Source organism: Gavialis gangeticus, unplaced genomic scaffold, assembly GCF_001723915.1.
Source record: "Gavialis gangeticus isolate Ggan-Ray unplaced genomic scaffold, GavGan_comp1, whole genome shotgun sequence".
Taxonomy (NCBI): Eukaryota; Metazoa; Chordata; order Crocodylia; family Gavialidae; genus Gavialis; species Gavialis gangeticus.
The window spans coordinates 60,024,278-60,046,803 of NW_017728994.1; the positions used below are offsets into that span (position 1 = coordinate 60,024,278).

General features: G+C 46.6%; 1 protein-coding gene across 1 annotated transcript in view; it reads left to right on the forward strand.

The window, feature by feature from the left end:
• SLC18A2 (solute carrier family 18 member A2) overlaps positions 1-22,526 on the forward strand; it is an 86,004-nt gene that overhangs the window by 21,454 nt on the left and 42,024 nt on the right. The window contains exons 3-9 of the mRNA XM_019502898.1: positions 371-429; positions 1,106-1,189; positions 3,221-3,313; positions 4,228-4,317; positions 4,410-4,453; positions 4,536-4,596; positions 14,704-14,799. Coding sequence (XP_019358443.1) covers positions 371-429; positions 1,106-1,189; positions 3,221-3,313; positions 4,228-4,317; positions 4,410-4,453; positions 4,536-4,596; positions 14,704-14,799 — 527 coding nt within the window. The remainder of the gene's footprint in view (positions 1-370; positions 430-1,105; positions 1,190-3,220; positions 3,314-4,227; positions 4,318-4,409; positions 4,454-4,535; positions 4,597-14,703; positions 14,800-22,526) is intronic.

The following is a 22,526-nucleotide window of genomic DNA, read 5'->3' on the forward strand; positions in this document are numbered from 1 at the left end:
CATAGTTCAATATCCTCAGACAAGTTGTGATAGCTCCATCCCATCCAACCCCACTAAAGCCCAAGTACACTGTAGCGGGTGCAACTATGGCAGAATTCGATCAACCGAACTCTGAAATGAAGAACTCCCTTGGGATTTCTGACACAGAATCTGTTCTACTGAGTGGGAAGATTTGGATCTTAGGCAACAATTTATTCAGGTCCAAAACCCTGAAAGCAACCAAGTTTTCTGCTGATTTCTTAATTTGTTTTTAAAAAGGCAACCGCCCCTTGCCTTGAGGAAGGAATGTTTCTGACTAAAACTGATTTATCCTGTACAGGAAAAAGTAAGTTCTGCTCCTAAAAATCTGTGTGTTCATTTTGTTTTCCAGAATAGGTTACCAGATCCCAATGTTTGCTGGCTTTTGCATCATGTTTGTGTCAACCATTAGTAAGTGTTCATTTTTGGTGTGGTTGAGTTCAAATAATGTTCAGATACCCCAGCAGGATGAGGATCTTATATTCAGGGTGCCTGTTATGGGTTGACGATAGGTGCAAGGGTCGTTTTGGGTGGTGGGACATCAGGGAGATTGAAGGATGCTCACCTTTTTCTTCTGAGAAACCCTCCTCCCTCTCCTTTTCCAGTCCCTTGTGGATTTGACTCCACTGGCCTGTTTTGCATGGGAAGCTGACTGGAGCCATTGCCTGTGGGAGGGAAGGGTGCATGTGATGTGCAGCCCCTGCTTATCCCCAAGTGCCGGGAGCTGTGAACTAGGCAGCACTAATGCAGCAGTTCAGAAGGACAGGGAAAAGGCAGGAACCTTGTTAAACCTTCACTGTGAAGCTGCATGAGACCAGGATATAATCTAACTCTTAGGAATGAGTAAGGATGGCTTTTTTGGTACCCTGTGTTACCAGGAGGCTTAGACACAGAGAAACAATTCAGCACTGACAAATCTAAATGCAATAAAAGAAAATAATGCTGTTAGCATTGAAAGTGACACAAGAGTTGCAGTAAATGCCTGGCTAAATTGAATGGAGTTTTTGCAATAGTTAAAATAGCTAACATTTTAACCCAGTTAGATTTAACTTGATTAAAAAAAAATCCACCTCTGCCTTTTGTGCAGTGTTTGCCTTCTCAGGAAGCTACACATTACTGTTCATAGCAAGATCTCTCCAAGGAGTGGGATCCTCTTGTTCTTCTGTGGCTGGTAAGTATGAAAATCTGTATGATGGACTCAATGGCCTGCATTGTATCCTGCCCCTTTTAACAACAGTAATTGCCTTGATTTTCCTATTTTGTCCGCAGCTTGAATAATTTATGTAGAATAATTCAATTAAATTCATTTTACTTTCAGCTGGCTTCTTTCATTTAAGTATCTGAAAAGCAAATTTCACTTCACCATTCCTCACTATTTGCCTTGTGCTTATGCAGAAAATAGTAAGAGCTACTCTCTCCCTGGGACTTGTGCACAAGTGTTGTTAGTCTTTTATATTAATTTTTATCAGTTTTAAAAGGTCATCAAGAACTGATGTCTGCGCTTATATTGTAGGTGGGGCTGACAGCCCTGACTATTACTGAAGCTGCCCGGTATTTACCATTACTGCTTTCAGTTGCTTGTAACTTCGCCTATATTTTGGCCAGAAAGTCTTCATTCTGGGTGTTTGTCTCAGGCCTTCTCTCTTTATCCTTTTTTTTGGGGGGTGGAGGGAGAAGGGTGCAGAAGGGGACAGTAGCAAAATGAAATTAGAGCCTGCACTGTTCAGTCATGGCTGTAAATAAGAAAGGGATAAAAACAAACAAAGCCCACTGTTTTTCCCGTGTAAAAAAAAATCTGTGAACCTTTTCCATAAAAAGGCTCGGAGCCCTCATACGTTAGGGAAGGGTATGAAACAGGGAAGAGAGTAGCCTTTGTGCCAGGGATGCACCTTTTGCCAACTCCATGGAAATCTTTTCACATGCCACATTTTGCCAACTTGTAAGCCTTTGAGAAGAAGAAAAAAAAAATCTCATTTCATGTATGTTCAATAGAACTTCCCCTGGGACTGTAGATCTGAGTGAATGGGGATTTTCAGAGCCCAGGTCCATGCACGTGAATTCAGAGCAAAGGGATTGTTTGTGCATCAGAGAGAGTATATGGGAGAGATAAGTGGAAAACCAGGAGGTCTGAGCAAGGGGACTGAGATAAGAATGAGGAACCCTAATAGTGGAGAGGATAGCTGGGTGGGGAAGAAGATTGATTGGGATGAAGAGCCAGAGGTGGAGAAGAGATGGGACTAGGAAGCTGGAGAGGATGGCTCAGGAAGGGATACCCACAGCCATATGTCATGTTTCTCTAATATTCGGTAGGGCTGAAGTATGATGAAAATACATTATTGTATTTACTCAATTCCAAGATGAGGTGTGCCCCCCCCTTCGTCATGGGGAAAGCAAAGCCTTGTCTTAGCATCAAGCATCACACCTGGGAGCTGGGAGAAGCACCCATGCAGAGAGCCCAGCTAGGCCAGGGACAAAATCAATAGCATGAGAATTCCTGTTTCCAGTGTCTGCTCCCGACTCCAGTCCCTGTCCGTTCCCCCTGCCTTGACCCCTCCTGTTGCTCGCAGGGAGCCAGGCAGGGAAGGAGGAATCTGTACACTGCTGCTGTGGTCTCCAGTCAGCTGGGCTCCTTGGGAAACAGCTCCTCACAGCTTCTAGCTGGGGTGGTCTGACTCACTACAGCAGGCACAGGGGAGTTCCAGAGCCAATCCTGCACTGCATAGCTGCTCCTTGCAGGGCGGGGCAGGAGCAGCTCTGGGGCTCCTTCTGTGCCCAGATCAGTGGAGGAAAGCAAAGGAAGGGGGAGAAAGGCAGGGAGGCAAGGGGTGGGGAAGTGTTGGGGAGACAGGCACCAGGGAGGCAAGCAGTGGGAGACAGGCTGCCTACTTTCCCTTTGCCTTCCTTCCCACACTTTCTTTCCCCCTGCCTGCTCCCACCCCTGCCTCAGCTTTCCCATCTGCCTGTCCCCAACTCTTATTTCCCCACCGCTTGCCCCCCTGCTACAACTTGCCTGCCATAAACTTAAGATGACCCTCCAATAATTAAATTCTGGTCATGGACAATTATAACAAATTTATAATTCTCCATGTCTAGAATCTAATTTTGGGCACAGGGTCATCTTAGATTCAAAGTCGTCTTGGATTTGGGTAAAAATGGCTTGTATTATAACTGTCTATTTTTTTGGACATTTGTTTAATTTAAGGCATGGGCATGCTGGCCAGTGTTTATACAGATGATGAAGAGAGAGGCAATGCAATGGGGATTGCACTGGGAGGCCTTGCTATGGGAGTTTTAGGTAAGCAAAATGTAATATTCATGGACTCAAAATGCACTTTTGTGGGGTTTGTAAGCTGCAGAAGATTTCATATTATAGCTCCCTTCTGTCCAACTAAGTTTTGTCATCCTGTCTCCAGAATAGAATAACAGGGCACACTAAAATAGTCTTAACAAAGTTAAAATATATTTTTTACACTTATACATTAAGCTAACAGCAGGCAAACCTTCTGATTTTCAGAGTAATTTCAAACCTCTGGCACCAATATTTCCCTCTTCCTAACTGTGTGGTGAAGTCTGTCGATTAACATTCAGCAATATAATTGTTCTTTTGCAGTTTCATAACTGGTGTTTGGTGGTACAAGGCAGTACTTCTAACTTCAAAGGATTTTACAAGCACTAGAGGCTATGTTCTCACCCACAACATTTTTAAATCTGAGAAATGAAAATAGGCCTCCTAAAGGTTTGGCCCCAACCCTTTCCAATTTAAGTCAGTGGCTGTGAGGAAGCTTTAACTTAGTAATATCCATGCTATATCCATCCTCATGAGCACTACATCCATCCTTTGTCAGATTGCCAACTTGCTTGTATAGGGCAGATATCCTTCTTTCCTAACTTTGGCAAGCAATGTGAATGACACTGAAGGCCCTGATTGTGTGAGTTAAAAAGGCAGGATTTGGCCCATGCTTATTGTGTCTCTATTTGAGTAAGGGTTGGGAGGCCAGGTAATAACAATACGCTCCCTCCCACTCCTGGAGCCCCCCTCCCCAAAATACTTACTCAAATTGCAGTAAAACTTTCATTCTTTGAACTTGTGACCAATAAGACTGATAGGAGTTTTGCCTTGGGCTGTCCATGGTACCTGGGTCAGGCCCCCCAAAAGTTGTTTGAAACCTAGAAAGTGACATTATGAATGTTTTGCTTTTTCTCCTATAGTGGGTCCACCTTTTGGGAGTGTGATGTATGAGTTTGTGGGAAGGAGTGCACCTTTTCTTGTGTTGGCAGCATTAGCTGTGTTAGATGGAGGTTAGTAAATCCTAATGCTGATCCCATTTTATATTGTAATAGTACACCAGCTAGCTTGACCCAAAGCTACAATATTGATTTTTGTTTTACAGCTATTCAGTTATTTGTTCTACAGCCATCCAGAGCACAACCAGAAGTAAGTACTATCATAAGACACTTTATGAAATAGGTGGTAATTTGCTTTTCCTAATCCTTATCTTTTTAATCTGTTTCAACAGAGTCAGAAAGGAACACCGCTACTGACCCTCTTGAAGGATCCATATATCATTATTGCAGCAGGTACTATATATTTTACCATTTTATTCTGACTGCTCCTTTCTGATGTGCCTGGAATTCCAGCCTGCCTCATTCCAACTGTTCTCAGGCCAGCGGATAACTCTCTTACCATGGATCGCAATAATTTACAGCGTTCCTTTAAAAACAGATTTCAAATGAACAAATCATTCACTTAAGCAGAGATGGACTTGAGATGAGAAAATAGGATTCAGATCTGACGGGAGACTTCCCAAAGAGTTAAGATTTTTTGGTTTATGTCCACCAACAAAGGACAGCATGAAGTGTGCATTACTTATCTGGAAAAAAAAAAAAAATCACAGGAAAAAAACCAAACACCACCTAGAGTAATTAGGCTCATGGAAATACACACTTCTTGCCAGCTTAACATGTCCAACATCAAGAGAAGCACAGTGTAACTCAGGGATGGGCAATTATTTGGGCCTGTGACCCAGATAGGGAGTATTGTTGAGCTGTTGTGGGCAAGGTCAGCACCCCCTCCCTGTCCCTTCCTCTCCATGCAACAACTCACCAAAATTTCCTGTGTGGGATGCAGGGAGCAGACTGCAGGCATGCAGGGAGTGACGTTCAGGAATGGGACAAGCAGGAGAGGCTGGGATCACAGGGCAAGGTCATGGGGTGGTGACTGCACTAGCTAGGGCCGAGCTTTGATCAGCAGCCCACACGCCCCCGCGATAGGTGCAGGTTTTGCAGGCAGGGGTGTGCAGGGAGCGGATTATGGCTCTGCCCCAGCCCCATGCTGTCACCTCTCCGCAATCCTGACCCCGGGCACGGGCACAGCTCCCCATGAGGCTCCCAGCCAGTCTCTGTGGAGGATGAGTGGGATGCAGTTGAGTGGCAATCTGCATCTAGATCTGGGATTGTGGAGCAGAGACAGCACAGGGCCAGGGAAAAGCCACGATCCGCTCCCCACACACCCCTGCAACAGGGAACAGGGACAGGCGGGGAGCAGATTGCAGCTCTGCCTCGGCCCGGTGCTGTCACTGCCCCAAGATCCTGGTCCTGGACACAGCTCCCTGACCAGCTGTGTGCTGCGTCTGGAGCCTGGGAGCTGTGTCCAGGGGTCAGGGACCAGTCTCCATGGAGACCAGATAGGTGCTGCATGGGCAGGCATGTGGCTGGGTGAGGAGCTGCATCCATGGCTGGGGCTGGGATCACAGGGCAGTGACAGCATGGGGCTTGGGCCAGGGCTGAGCTGCGATCCGCTGCCTGCAGGCTCCTGCAACGGGCATAAGTTCTGCTGGCAGGGGGGTGCAAGAAGCAGATCAGCCCTGCACTGTCACTGTGCCAACATCCTGAGGTCTCCCCGGCTCTGCCTACCCATCTCACTCCTGGGCGCCACTCTCTGCTGGCCTGCACAGGTCCCGTCTCTGGAGGTGGTTCCAGGGTAGATGGGCTCGGATGCATGGACAGTGGCGCTGGATCTGGCAGCGGCCGCCAGAGGGAACCACCTCTGCCAGAAAATGGAGTGTGGCTGCATGTGCCACGGACTGGGGTGCCCTTTGTGCCTGGGCTGGGCAGGGCTGTGGGCTGTATTTTGCCCACCCCTGTTGTAACTGAATAGCAAGTTTGGAAGTGCTGGTTTGTTAACATTTATTGATCCCAATGGGAAGGGATTGACAGGTTTTGCACTAGTGAGGCATGCAGCTGGCTGCTCCACATTGGTACATGGACCGTGGGACCGTTAGTTAAAGCAAGATCAAAAGTGTAGCTGAGTAACTGCGAGGGAGGAATTCTCAGAATATTTGAGCCAGAGAAATGGGTTTAAATTGGATTTTGCAAAGGTGTATGATTAGACCTGAGAGTAGCGTGGTCCTTCTCAACCAGCGTGCCACGAGATCCTTTTAATGGTGCCACAGGGTACTGCGAAATATTAGCACTGTTACATGTGCAAACACCTACACAAGTCACAAGATAAACCCAGAGCTTTCAAATAGGAAACCACAGCGTCAAAAACATTTTGACCTGCTGTATCTTTCTGAGTCCTGTGCAACAGAAGACTTGCATTCAGTTTTCAACTACAGAAGCTAATAAAGCAAGCCAAGAGCTGGCATTTTCTGAGGGATGCCTCGAGTCTAAAATGTCTGTCACTGAAAAGTTGGGGCTGAGGAGCTGCTATTTCTTATCTCTTCACACAGGAGCAGAGATTGAATCTTTTGGTCTCCATTTTGTGTCACATTATTACGCAATTCAGCTTTTGCATCCATTCTCCCCTCTCTTAAAACTCCAGTACAGCAGATGTAGAACAGCAAGAAGTTTAGCCTCTTGCCTTTCCTACCAATGAACATCAGCCTATCTGCAGGCTTTCCTACCACATCAAACACACTCTTTGAGTGGCATTGCTTCCATTTCCTTTTGAACATATCATGGCTTCTTACACTTAAGTGAGTTTGAATTTTCCCATTCTCTCTCTCTAGCAAGATGTTCTCTAGTGGGCTGCAGACCTCACTGTTATGATGAGCCTAATGGGGAAAGATGGCTTAATGGTTAGGACACTAGGTGATGACGTAGGAGATTTAGACTCAGGTCTGTGCTCCACCACCAATTTCCAGCATGATGTTGGGCAAGTCACTTAGCCTTTTTATGCTTCCATAATCCTCTGTGAAATGGAAAGTATAGCATTTCCATTTCTCATATGATGACAAATTCACTAAAAATGTGAGGTGCCTAGACATTATGGTGATGGAAGCCATAGGACAAAGTAACAGCAACAAAAATCAGGCTCACATTACAGAATCTGAAATGTTTGCAATGCAGAGTTAACTTTCTTGATAAATATTTCACTCCCCTGGAAAGACTTGTTAACTACAGATTTAGGAGTGTTATAAATGAACCAGCATTTTTTTTTAGAAGTCGTCCTTATTGCATTTGGAGATACTAGTTTCATAGCTATGGCTCAAATTGCACATCAGGTATGCAGGAATCAAATTCTTGACTCAATTGCTCACTGTGTTTTCAAAGGCATGTGCATTTTTCCACCTAGTTTGGGTCATCAGTATAAAGAGAATCTATGAAATTCCCTCTTGAGATCTCCAAGAGGCACTTCTTGCAACCTGGCTTGCATCCAGCTTAGACTAAGGTTGTTACATATATATCAAGAATAAAAATACAAGCTTAAGCTTCAGTTCTAATGTGGAAAGATTTCCCCTCATCCTCTCTATGTTCTTGTGCACACTACATGTTGCACTTTTATTCCTTGTCGCTGATGGGTTCATTGTAATGAATATCACAGCACGTAGGCCAGTGCCGTCACTGGAGCACTAGATCGCTATGGTCCTCGTGGTCAGTCCTGCTAACCAAGTTGATGTGTAGCGTTCTACTTCAGTGCTGGCTGTTGAATGACTTTCAAGTCTGTTTTCTGAATACGTTGCAAGAGTACATTGCAGGAAGTGAGAAGCTCAGTAAAGATATCTGCCTTTCATCTCAGAAAGAAAGCCACAACTGTTATACCAAATGAAAATGGAAAAAAAAAATCTTGTCGCCAAATCATCCTGAGACTTTAGAAGCAATGCGGGACTCAGAAATACCCTGCAGTGTAAAGCTCATTGGTGTGGGCTGGCATGTAGGTTGGCTAGATAGCATCTTTGCTATCTTTCTTTTAACCAACATCTCTGTGTTTTTCGGATTAAGCCTCAACCAGTTTAGTCTCATTTAAGTCCCTGTTTTATTCAGGGATCAGGCAGGGACAAATCCATTAGGATCTGATGAAGGAAAAACATGAAACTGGTAACACTGCAGGCCAAAACTACCCGAGTACTTCCTTCAGTGCCTTGCACACGATACATAGAATACGCGATGGTAACAGACTGCAGTCCCGTGCTGGAGTATGACATGCTAAGGCCCTAAACTATGTCCAGTTTAAGAGGCCCCATATGATAAAAATAATCCAATGTATGTGTATTTTTGTCGTATTAGAATGAAAATGTCCATATTAAGAGAGTCATTTACCCACATCTCCTTTATTTGCCAACTGATTATTATAAAACTTGATATTGAGTCAGTTTTTTGTTTCTTATTTAGAGGCCCCTCATATTATGAGCCCCTGAACTGTAGTTTAAGTAGCTTAAACCTATATCAGGCACTGCTATAGTCCTATGCAATCTCATACGAGAAACTCCTGCAAGAGAAAGGGGATGTGTGAGCAAGTTTCATGCTCAGATTTTTGTGCCAGCCAGCTGCTGCCACTTGGTCTTCCTTCAAGTGACTGAAAGTTTCTTGGTCAATAATCTCAATGGTTATTCCAAGATCTAAAAGAAACATCCAGGATATCTGTATTTATCTGGTCATCGCTAGAAACAGGTCAGTCAACAAGTGCCGGGAAATTCTTATATCATATCCAGAGCTAAAACTGGATTGATAAGGATGAAAGAAACCCAAGTGCTGCATGTTCATAGGATCATAGGAAAGTAGGATTGGAAAGGACCTCATGGCCGCATTCAGATGAGCACGGCTGTGTGGCATGTTCCATTGTTCTCCATGCTGCAAAGGAGAAGCATGGAGCGGTTTTCTGACCCCTCCATATCCAGTGGTCAAAAAAAAAAACAACCCATGGAGAAAAAAAATCAGCATTGTGCATGTGGCAGCAGTATGTGCTGCCCAAAGCCGGAGCCTGGCTGGCTGGAGCCGTACTCTGCTGCTGGCCAGGCTCCGTGCAGCAGGATCACCGCTGCTGGAGCCTCAGGAGGCCTCCAGGCTAGCCCAGTGCTAGCCTCAGCCTCCCATACCCCATCTGGGGTAACTGGCCATGTGCCAGAGCACGCATGGCACAGGCATTCCCTGGGGACAACTAGCAGCAACTCAAGGTGCACCACTGCTAGTTGTCCCCAGGGAACCAAACTTCTACACACATCTGGACGTGGCCTGTGAGATCTTTCTGTTTAGCCCCCTGCTCAAGGCTGGATCATCCCAAAGAAACAATTCCAGCCAAGCGTCTGTCCAACCTGCTCTTGAAAATTTCCAAGGATGGAGATTCCACAATTTCTTCTGTAGTCTGTTCCAGTGCTTGACCACCTTCATAGTCAGAAAGTCCCTCCTCATCTCCAACCTAAATTTCTGCTGCTGCGGCTTGAGGCCATTGCTCCTAGTCCTGTCCCGTATAGTTATGGAGAAAAACCTCTCCTATCTTTTTCATAATCACCCTTCAGGTATTTGAAAATTGTTTGCAAATTCCCCCTCAGTCTTCTCTTCTCCAGACTAAATAACCCTAGTTCTTTCAGCCTCTTCTCATAAGTCTTGCCTCAAAGGCCCCTAACCATTTTTGCTGGTCTGCACTGAACTCTTTCCAATCTGTCTACATCCTTCTTGAAGTATGGGATCCAAAACCAGACAGTACTCCAGGTGAGAGGCCTGGATCGAGTGGAAGAACCACTCCTTTAGATTTGCAACTGACACACCTGTTATTACAACCTAGTGTGCTGATGGCATTTTTTTTCTGCCAAGATCACACTGCTAGCTCACATGCTGCTTAAAAACTACTGACCCCCTCTCCTCCCACCCCCAAGGTACTTCTCTCTGGTACTGCAGCTTAGCCACTGATTCCCTAGTCTGTATTTGTGAATGCAATTATTCGGTCCCAAGTGCAGGACTTTGCATGTGTCCTTGTTAAACCTCATGTCATTGTTTATGACCCATTTTTCCAGTCTATCCAGGTCATTCTGGATCCTACCACTGCCCTCCAGAGTGTCTGCAACTCAGTCCAATTTGATGTCGTCCACGAATTTGCTAAGTGTCCATTCAGTCCCAGTGTCCAAATCATTAAGGAAGATCTGTACTGGAGCCAGGAGAGACTGCTGGGGAACCCCACTTGATACCTCTTCCCAGCTAGACATTGAGTCTTTGAGGACTACTGGCTTCTGGAGTAGATGGTCAAATAACTTTTCACCTGAGGGAAGCTAGTACCTTCCTTCCTTTTAGGAAAGCATTAATAGTCTCCAACAGGAACGTACCCAGCTCCTCTCTGATTTTCTCATCCTTGAGGAGCCAAAGTCCAATTAGAGGTTCAAAGTCAAAGTCCTCCCAAGGCCCATGAAGCTAGCAGGATTATTGCACACCATTTCTATAGCCAGTGGCACAGAGAGGTGTGTGCATGACACGTTAAAGCAGGCCAAATACTTTTGCACTGCTTTAATGGTGTCGGTGTGTGCATACCTTGGTGATGTATTGCACATTAATTCCAGCTGCTGTAGGAAATTTGGTGGCGTAATGTGCTTTAAATGACTTGGGGCACAGCAAACTAAAATTCATCCAGGGAATTTTAGTTTGCTGCCTCTACAGGTGCGGAGCAAAGCACTGGGCTCTGTGCAGCTCTACGGCTCTGCAGGAAGCCCTACAGGCAGCCTGGCAGCAGCCCGGGAAGGCAGGCTCCACCCAAGAAAAGCAGCAAGCCTGATCTTTTTTAAAACCCACCACTTCAATTTAAGGTCCCTGTTTCATCTTCACACGCCCCAAGAGAACGATGTGGCCAGCATCATCTCCAGCCACTTGTGACTACCAAGCCTGCATAACCAAGTACCCACTTACAGCTGGATCAATTCAGGGAAGCTTCTCACATAAGCCTAAAGCAGGGATCAGCTTAACAGCCTGAACCACAATTAAATGCTTCAATCATTCTGCCCCCGTGACTCAGCTGGAAGGAGCAGCCTGAAATCTTCACATCATTTTAGAGCCTCTGCAAGTCTGATTGTTGCTATAATTATGAGGCATTTATTTACTAGAAATATGGATTTCTTTTCACAAAAGATTTCGCCAGACAGACATGACAAAACCTAGTTATCTGCCTCCTGGGGATGGTGTGGTAGGTGGCATACAAGTAAATACCAGGTCTAGCAAAGGCAGAAACTCTCATTCTTCTATTATCCCTTTGGACTATATCCTAGATGCTTGGGCTGAGACGAGGGCTGGGAGGCAGCATTGCCAAGGAACAATTATAAGATTGTTACAGTCGCTGCATTGTGGCAAATTCTGGTAACATTCTGAGTCCTGTGCTCACAGGAAATCAATGCAATCCAGGTGCGTCTGTCTTTCTAACAAAGTTTGGTATGAGTGGTATGAAAGTTTTGTTGTCTGAGCCCATCATTAAGTAAAAATAGCACTTCTTCCTAGAGCTGGACTTTATTTGGCATGAAATGGTTTTCCTGCATCGATGAGTTCTTTCAAGCTCAGCTGGTTTCTGGTTTGGGGCAGGGCACCTCTGAGGTATTTAATTGGAACTGCTCCAGTAACACAGACTATACTGGAAAGGTTAACCGTTCATCTTTATTTGCAGAGCATTGATGAGCTGTTGCTTCTTGCCCCAGGAATAGGTAGGGAGTGGGTCTTCAAGTTGGTTTTAGGGGATCTCAGAGGCATAGCCTAATACATCTTGGCATTTTCAAATGAAGAGTGACAACGGTGCTCATACAGTGCTGAACTGCAACATGGAAAACTTATTCCAGAAGAAATACATTTCTGTTCTAAGACAAGTTGGACTTGAATATTAAAAAGTAATAAACTCACTGGTGGACAGTTATAGAGAAACATGTTACTGTTCTTTAACGTTAGTCCAAGACAGCACTAGAAGTACTAGAAAGAAAAGGAGTGAGGCCTGTGTGGCTCAGGGTGTTGGTTACACTGATGGTTTCCAAACTTTCTGGGAGTTCATTTTATACTGGATTATGCCCTTCTGCCCTGCCTTCTCCAAGTTCTCTGGAAGACTGGAACAGGCTCATTGACTCAGAGAATGAGTAGTAATACCATATCTCTTCAACAATGTACTAATCCTAGTTTTAAACCCAAAACACATCACAAGAAATGTGGTAATGATGCAGATAAAATTCACAGAGGAAGGTTTAGTAGGAAAGACTCCTTATTTTTCTGGCTACTAGAACTGAGAAAGAGAAGTTAATTGATAGACTGTAAAATTTGCGATATGTCCATAACTGAGACACATTATAGCACAGTATGGGAAACCTTGCACCACAACCCCATGTGTTGAATGCCCCATGAGCTTGGAGGATTTAAGGCCCAAATCCTTAAAGTCTTTAAGTGCCTGATTCCCATAGATTTCTAATGAGTTTGGAGCCTAAATATCCAACTCCCCAAGGCTGAAAGTTCAGTCCTTCTGAAACAGTTAGATGAATACATGGTTTTTTTTTTTTCCTGGTTTAGGAGTATTGGGTGCCTATATATGAGCAGCAAGGCTGCTCCAACGCGCTGTCAGAGCAGGCTCGATTAATTGAGTCTACTGGAGCACGGTAATTACTGTGCTCCAGCAGACTCCAGGGTCTCGTACATCAGCGTCCCCACACTTAACATGATGGTGGTGGGAGTGGAGAGCAGGGCTTCAACTAAAGCTCATCAAATGAGCTTTAGTTATAGTGACCTTACCACCATTTTTAAGCATGAGGATGCTGATACATGAGACACTCTGGGCACTTTAATTAAAGTGGCTGTCAGAGCCACTCTATTTACAGTGCCCCCTTCACCCCACAACTCCAAGAGCACATGTATAAATGCCCAACGTGGCCATTAGTGCCTTATGTAGACATAATGATTCTGCCCCAGGCTAGAAACATTTGTTTGGGCTGGAGGGGAACATCATCACCAGGCTAGAAATATCCAGAGGTGCGGGGAATTCATAACAACCAATTCCCTGCTTTCTTCAGAAATCCTCCATAGATCTGGGACCCTCTCCTTCTCTTGCTGGGCTGGTGAAGCTTGCTGCTACAAGGGGCTGATTAGACCAAGATAGGCCCCTAGGGTTTATATTAAGAAAAAATACATAGACTCTCTTTTCTGGCAGGACTGCTAAATATGGGTCCTCCTTAGTTTGCTGGAGTGGGGCAATCTTTGCCCTCGGGGCAGGGTTCCTTCCTTCTGGCAGAGCAACAGGTCCCTCCTACTGAAAGGGTTACAGTTGTCTTCTGGCTGCCAACTAACTGCGGGAACCTGTCACCTCCCAGTGAACTGGCATGGCAGTAAGGACACTTAGCCCCAGGTCTTCAAAAGGCATCTCTCTGCACAGCACTGTGCCAACTAAACTAGTCAGCCTGGTGCAATTCTCAGCCCCCAGCAAAGGGGCCAGACTGCCCACACAATACATGGAGAGGGTTAGGGCATGCAAGTGAGCAATTTTCAGCACATGGCTAGCTGAGCAAGGGAGCTGCCTAAGCAAACTGGAAAGAAATCAGGAGAGTGGCAGGGAGAGAAGGGGATTAGATGCCAGAGTGGTCAAACTGCCCCATAGCACTGCTGGGCCAGAGGCTGGTGCTGCCCCCTTACTCATTGCTTGGAGTTGTGTGCCTTACAACCAGAAGTGTGCTCTCTCAAATTCACCCTATACTTCTGGCTGCTTTTTGCACAAATGCTCTGCTGCCCCTTCACCCCTCTGTGGCCTGCCTCCAGGTCTCCCAGACCAGGGGCTAGCAGCTACCAGGGTTTGGGCATGCTCCGAGATTGCTGGTGAGAGGAGCGTTCCCCTGTAACCTTGTTTCAGAGCCTCTGGCTTGACTAGAGCCCAGAGCAGGCTGTTAGCAGTAAGGTGGTTTCAGAAGTGAGGCTGCTCTGTGAATGCCAACAGGCAGAAACTTGGGCATTGAGGGTACTTAGTTGCCTGCAGGAATAGGTGGCAGCTGAGCAGAAGCTTTGCAAATGTCAGTGGTACTGAAACAGAGGACTTCTTTACCTATGTATTTTTAAGGAACTGGATCTCCGTGTCCCCTCTTAGTCATCCTCAGATGCTTAGAGAGTGGGGTCAGAGTCATGTGCCACAGGGTTACAATTTGCCCCCAGAGAACAGCCGTAAAGACCAAAATAGTATCATTAAGCTTATCCTTTATAGAAGTCAGAACTGCTGCACTTTCTAAATGTCATCGAGTTTGCTGGCATCTTTGTTTTTCTCCCATTATGAAAATAGCTTAACCTTTATTGTACAGTTTCTTAGAGGATTGAAATAAATAGGAAATCAGTTGTAAGTGGTTTTGCACTCCCTGCCATTTCATAGCAATCAATATTTGGTCTATGACAAAGAGCACATTTTTGTAAACACTGGCCGCCTCTATCTGGCTTTTGCTCAGTGATCAAGTGAAATAATTTCTGTGTTTTTCCTTCTTTAAGGCTCAATCTGCTTTGCAAACATGGCCATTGCTATGCTGGAACCGGCACTGCCCATCTGGATGATGGAGACCATGTGTTCAAGAAAGTGGCAACTTGGTAAAGTACAACGTTATTCATTATTTGGTTCTAGTATACTTTGTCGCAAGACTGTCACATTTCTGGTTTGGTTGGCAGTGGTCTTATGTGCTCTAATCATATTAAGATCATCACTTTTTTGAGTCTTTTACTTTCAACATGATAGCTGTGGGGGGTCCCACCCCCCCCACACACACACCTTGCACTATTTCCAGCTAATGAGTCTTTTTTATGAACCCTCAGATCTTGGAAACCAGTGAGTAAGAATGAGTCTCTGCTTTCATTTTTTAAATAAAAAGTTTTAACTCATGATTCTGGAGACAAGCCAGAAATTTTACTTACGTGCCTCATAAAATGCTCTAAACCAGAAGGGATTTTTTAAAAAGCCCCTTAATTCCTTATTATTTACAGATTGCATGATTTTTTTAAGCTGGCAGTATTGTATTTGTATCTGTACTAGTGAACTTTACGGTGGGGGGAGGGGACGGAGATGGAGGTGGGGAAAGCTGGCTAACCCTAATCCTAACCCTAACCCCACTCCCGTGCTGCCACTGCCTCCCAGGAACTGGGGGGGTGGGGTGGGGGACCTTGCCCTGACATCTCCTTCACCAGCACCCCACGCCGTCACCACCTCCAAGGAGCAGGGCCAGGGGGTGGGGTGTGAGGCCAGTAGCGCTGGCTGTGCCCCCCTGCTCTGCTGCCTCCAAGGAGCAGGGCCGGGGGGGAAGGGTGAGGCCGACACTGCTGGCCTTGCCCCTCCCCGCTCCATCCCCTCCGTCAGTGCAGTGCTCCACCGTGCGGCTGCCACCTCCTATTCATAATGCTCTTGGAGCACTCCGATTGGTTGTTTCAGTAACCAGAACGCTCCAAGAGCGTTATGGACAGACAGACAGACAAAGCCATTTATTGTATATCACATCTGGTGCCCGCACACAGTGGTGTACACACACCAAGAACTATTGACTTACAGTAGTAACATGGAGGAAGTTGTAAGCCAGTGATTCTCAAACAGGGTACCATGGCACCCTGGGTGCTGCAAGATCCTTTTAAGGGTGCCACAGGATACAACACAGTATTAGTATTGTTAGGTGTGCAAACACCTACACGTGATATGCAAGATAAACCCAGAGATTTCAAATAGGAATCCAGAGTGTCAGAAATATTTGTGACATATTGTAGTCTTTGAGTTTTTGCAACAGAAGAATGGTGGGGGGAAGGGTTGATGATGAAAAAAATAGTAGAGCAAGTGATAGCTGGCATTTTCTGAGGGGTGCCTTCAGTTTCCAAAGATTGAGGACCAGTGCTCCTAAGTCATTGTTAAAATTCAGTCACCAGCATGAAGCGGTAGGGGGATGTCCCTATGTCAGGTAGATTTCTAAACATCTTCAGTTATGATCAAATGATGCCCACTGAAGACTATTTCCTGCTGGAGTTGACAAAACTTAAAAAGAGCAAGAGTCCGGGTCCTACTGAAGTCAGTTGGCCAGTAGTAAACAATGGGGGATAGTGCACCTTTTTAAATGGACAAGCCCACACCAAAGGGGCAGGGTTTGGCTATTTGATCCTTTTTTGAAATCTTTTGGGTTTCTCCATCTGTTCAGCTATCAAGTTCACTGCGCCTGTCTGAACATTGTGTTCAAGAAATGTTGTAAGCATTTAAAGCACCAACATATTTATTCCCTTACATACCGTTGTCTTATTACAATAGTACCTAGACAAAAAAATAGGGTCCCCATTTTGTCAGGCACTACACAAATATAGACTAAGAAAGAAACCCTGCCCCAAAGAATGGGTAGCAGAGAATAAATAGTTGAGGTAGAAGGTGGTGGGTACAGAGAATATGTTCAGAGGGCTGTGAAGGTGTGACTAGCTGGAGATGAAAACTGGCCAGTATAATCTGACTGTTTCTCCAGGGAGTGGGGTGGGGGAAACAAGGGCCAGGTTTACAAGGGGAATTTATAAGTCCCAGGCGTAGACTCTCAAAGCCTCTGCCTAAATTTGGAGGCATCCCAATTCTAGAGGTGCCCAAGTTTCTGCCAATAAAGTCTGGTAGACACTTACATTTTTGTTGTTGGATACATTCCCAAGTCTGAAAATGGAACAGCTTGGTACCCAACTTGCAGTGCAATCTGGAGACTCCAGTTATCTTGCTGCTGGGCCTAACTCTGTATTACGTTGTGGAGTGAAATCCAATATTTGTTCAGCCAGAGTGACTCCTTAGCTTTGTGGTTAGGAAAGTCATTGGGGAGAAGAGACAAAAGGTTCAATCCCTGGTCCAGTGACTATTTAGGTGTTTTACATTAGCTGCAACAGCTTCAGCAAAAGGGATGCACTGTGTCCCACCTCAGGATGCCCAGTGTTGCTAGGGCACTCACGTGACGTGACAGATGTGGATTCAAGTCCCACAGGCAGATTTGGGAACTGAACTAATGTCTCATATGTGATGCAAGTAGGAAGATGAGTAGAAAGGTAGCATTGCCAGCACCTCCACCTCATCCTTTGATTTTCATTTTGGTGTAAAAACAATGAAGGAATAATATAGTTTAGTCACTCAGCTCCAGAAGAGGACTTCATGCAGGAGGGCTCAGGAGGATGAATCCCCCAGCAGACTAAGACACCTTCCTCTAGCCCAGACATAGGCACCTTTCAGCATTTTCTGCTCAGTTTGTTAGCTTTTATGAATCTCCTCTACAGAGCCCTAGAGTTGTATAGGGGCCCTCAGCGACTAAAATGGGGTTGTGCTGTCTGTTAAGTGACAGGGCATCTAGATGTTAGGTGTTGCAATGCTGAGCCTCATTTGATGTTAGCTTCTGGAGTTCATTGCTTACCTCAGCCTAGAGAGTTAACATTAAAAAGGGGTTAAGTCAGGGGTGGGCAATTATTTTGGGTGGAGGGCCAGATGACGGGCAGCCAGGGGCAGATAAAGATTAATTTTCTAAAAATTTTAGGGGCCCCGCGGGCCAGATAGAATGGCCTGGTGGGCTGCATCTGGCCCATGGGCCATATTTTGCCCACCCCTGGGTTAAGTTCACTTTATGAAAATTCATATAATTACAGTTATAACACATGTTTTCTTTGGGTTTCAGCTTTAGCATTTATATGTGACTTCTTTTTTAATGAAAGAGGGAATTCCATGACAAAACTACATTAAACTAAAATTAACATTGTGCATCCAGGAGTGACTTATAGGTAGCATTTAGGAAACAGTTTTATGCACTAATAAGTTGTATGGTAGCATTATACAGCACATGTGAAATTTGGTCCCAATAAGAGCACACCCAGAATCACAGTGGAATTGGCTATCTGTCATTACAAGGTTGCTGTACCATTAGCCATAGTAAGGAGTCCTATACGGTAGTAGTGTGTGAATGTTAGTGTACAAGCACGGAGATGTTAGAGCCTCCATTAGAGAAGAAAATAGAATTCACCTAGCAGAAAAATAGATTGTTTGAGGGAGGTAGAACAGGGGTTAATATTATTGATGCAATGGAAATGAGAATGTATTTAAATAGAGGTTGTTATGAGGAAACAGCCATTTTAAGTTGAGCCTAATTTTACCCCACAATGATCAGATTAATTGATTCTATCAAGCATTGTCTAATTCAACAGCATTAGAGTTTTAAAGCATTTTGAATTATATTGTCAAGTGCAGGGTTTGAAACAGATGTTTATTTGTATGATTTGAGAGTCCTGCTTTTTGAGGTCTGATCTGAAGGAACTACAAGAAATCCTGATTCTGAATCAGTTAGTTTTACACTCCATAAAACTCATCAAAGAAAAGTGCTGCCTACCCATTAGGCCTGTGGAAAGCGGCTAGTATTCACTTCAGATTTGGCCGATTCGGGGGACAGCGATTCGATTCGGTGATTCGAATCACCGTCCCGAATTGATTCGTCCGAATCCAATTCAGAGATTCGGCTGCTGCCAAACCACACAGGCCCATCCCCTGCCCGCTCTCCCAGCCCAGCGATGGCTGCCTTCCCGCCCCAGCTCCCGGCACTTGGGAAAAAAAATCCCCAACTTACCAGCTGCTGCTAGGCGGGGGGAGCCACTCCCACTACCCCCTGCTGCATGGGGGGCTCTGCCATGAGACCACCAACTCCCCCAGTCCTCCCCCATGGCTGCCCTGCCTGCCTCAGCTGTGGCCCTTTAAAAAAAACAAAACAAAAAAAAAACAACAACAAAAAAAAGCCCCCTCCCACCAGTTTCTGCCTGGCAGGGGATGATCCCTGCTGCCCCGCACTGCCCCATGCTTCATCGGGGGCTCTTCCACAAACTCCCAGAAGCCCCGAGGCTGCTGCAGCAGCCTGTGAGTCCTGGGATTTTTTGGGACTCTTTTCTTAAAGGGCCAGAGCTGGGGCTGCCAGGGCAGCCATGGGGGGGGGGACGGGGAGGGGGACTGGGACAGCAGGGCGGAAGATGGAGGGCTCATGACAGAGCCCCTCATGCAGCACAGAGCAGTGGCAGGTAGCAGGGATCACCCCTGCCTGGTAGCACCCAGTGAGCACCAGGGCTTTTTTCTAAACAACCAGGAGGTGGGGTGGGCAGGGCAGCCATGGGGGAGGTTGGGTCAGTGGGTGGGGGGCCGCTTGGGGGGGACTGGGGGAGCAGGCAGGGGTCTCCCCATGGTCCCCTTCTCCATCCCCTCCTCCCCTGCTCCAGAGCAGAGCTTGGAATTTGGGTGCAGCGTCCTGCTGCAGCAGGCAGGGATTGCCCAAATCATCAAAGCTCTCTGAATCTTTTCCGAATCAATTCAGAGAGCTTTGAATCAATTCAGACCTTTTAATTGGTCCCCTGATTCAATTCGGATTCAGAGATTCAGCCACCGAACCAGGCCGAATCAAAACCTGAGCGTGGTGGTGCTCCCCTTACAAAAAGGCACCGCTGGCACTGTCGGCAGCACCTGCAGGCAGTCACCACTTGCTACCCTGCTGCTGACACCACCAGTGGTATCTGTGGCTGGTCTGCAATCCCTGCTGGCTGCCGCAGCCAGCAGTGGCTGTGGGTGGTCACCGACTCTTGGTCAGCACTCACCACCCCTCCGCCCCTACCGCCAACAGTACTGGTGGCATCTGCGGGAGCTCCCCGCTTGCTGCCGCTGGGCTCCTGCCACTCCGGCTGCCGTGCTTCCACTGCTGCTGTGCCCCCCCAGCTGCTGGGGGCAGGAGTTGTTCATGCTGCACAGTAAGGGAGGGAGTGGAGCTAGGAGTTGGGGGTGCTGCCCAGCCAGGATGGTGTACAGGGCCTGGGTGGGGAGCAGTAAGGAGCCATGGGCAGCTCATCCAGGGGAGGGCAGCTCCCTGCCACTATGCACACTTCTGGGGAAGGGGGCATGGGGGGCATGTGCCCCCCAGATTTGTGCAGAGGGCAGGGGCAGATGTGGGCTGCTTGCTGCAGCCTGGGGCCTCCCCACCTTGATGTCCTCGCCCCAGGGGCTCTGCGCCAGCCATGCCACCATGGCTAGGCAACCCCTACCCGCCCGGCAGCAGTAGGGGCAGTGATGCAGAGTTGTGCCCCCCACTACTGCCAGGTGGGCAGGGAGCACTTATCCATCATGGCGTGGCTGGTGCAGGGCTCCTAGGGGGAGTGCAGCGGGGCAGGGAGCCCCAAGGCCACAGCAGGGAGTCCACATCTGCCCCCACTCCCACACAGGCTCTGCTTGGCTGTGCTCCAGAATCATCTTAGGCCTGCCCACCCTGGCAAAAATAGAAGTTGGAGCCTGTGCTCAGGGTAGCTTTAAGCTAGTTTGTTTGGGTACTTTGCACACTACTTTTGTAACTGTGGAGGCACAGTAGCAGAGCTTAGCATGGTCTAACCACCTGAATACATATTCAGTGTTCTGGGTAGGTTTTGCAGCCTGCACTTGAACTCTCTGCTTCTATAGTCATATTCCTAGCCATACTCAAGCTGGTTAGCTCAGAGAATAGAAAGAGGAGTAACTGAGAGATCAGTTCAATTGCTATAATGTGTTCTGAATTGCCTACAATAGTTACTATGGCCCTCCCCTGAGTTGTCCATAAATATCTAAAAAAACCCCTGAAATAAAAGGACAGAAAGGGATTATTTAGCCTTGTCCAATATGTTAATAAACAGGAATATTTGGGGATAAACTTCAAAGCTAAATACTAGGGAAACTTCCAGTGACATTTATTAGACTGGGTATAGTCTATCAAAGGACATTATGATAGCTCCCTTGTTGGAGGTACTTGAGAATGACAAGACAAAACTGTCCCTGAACAGATCTAGAAAGACAATGCACACTGCTCCTTCAGATCCTTCCTAAGGCTCTTGTTTGTTGGGACACCTACAAGAAATCAGTCAACTCAAGTTGGTTTTGATGCGATGAACAGTTAGCCATGTTAGTCTGAAATCAGGTAGAAGGCAGGGTAGATTTGCACCAAACTAACTGAAGTATGTACATATATATGGTCTTTCGTGGTCTAAAACTCACTTCATCAGATATTGTGAATGAATTAATCAAACTACATGACATACAAAGCCTACACAACTCTCAGCTTTCTTGCAAGGCAAAGACATGCACAAATCAGTGTCTTGTGTAGACTTTGTATGTCGTGTAGATTGATTAGTCTTTTCACAGTATCTGATAAAATGAGCTTAGCCCATGAAGACCTGTGCTAGCTAGATATATTTATATTAATGATACCAACTTTGGTGCAAATCTACTCTGCCTTCTCTTTGATGAGACAGTCAGCTTTAGCTGACAATTCAGAAGCATCAAGTTTGATTCAGAGTTTGCTTTAGTAACAATAATTGTAAGATCTTGTCATCCTTGCCCTCCCTCTGAATATCTCTTTAACTGTTTAAAACAGTGATTCTCAACCAGGATGCCTGGCTCTTCCCTTGCTCTCACTGTCTGGCCCATCTGCAAGGAGATAAGCACCATAATAAATTACTTTTTGAACTGGTGCTACTCAATTCACAGGAAGTATGGAGGGTGCTATACATCTAAAAAGGTTGAGAATCACTGGTTTAAAATATGAAAGAGTTGCAGAACTAGTCTCATTCTGGAAAGAGCACATTTTGAGCAGTGGCAGATTAAGATTTATCTGAGTCCTGGGCAAACAGAAAATTGGAGGCCCCCCACCAGACAAGGGCAGGTTCCCTTTGTGCCCACCAGGGGGCTGTGGCTGAGCCCGCCTGGCCTCCTGGGCACATTTGAGGTAAGCGAGGGGTCATGAGCACCGCTGAGTTGAAGGTGGCCCTGACCCCAACCCGGTCAGGTCCCTCTGCCCAGTGAGTGTTGCTTTGCAGCACACAGCAGCTGTGGTCAGTGCCAAGAGCTACATGTGTCCTGTGTGTGGCAGAGCCCTCAGCTCCCCAGGATCCCTTGGGCGGCACCTGCTGATCCACTCCGAGGACCAGCTGTCCAACTGTGCCGTGTGTGGGGCTCGCTTCACCACCCACGCCACCTTCCACAGGTAGGGGCGCCAGCCCTACCTTGGGCCGCCTCCCACAGCACTTGCAGGTGCAAGTGCACCACGAATTACAACAGCACTGAGCTGGGGAAGGGCTGGCTCTGCTCCCCCAGGGACCCTGCTTCCCACTGTCCCTGCCTATCGGTGGATGCAGATCCCAGGCTGATGGGACTCCATGACCAGTGCTGGTCCAAGAGGCTTCCCTAGCTCAGCGAACACCTGCCTCGCTTCATGAGAACACAGGCCTCACTTCTGTAGGAGAAGCCGGTGCTGCATCCTGTGCTCTAGAGAGCTCTGTCCCTGGTGCCAGCA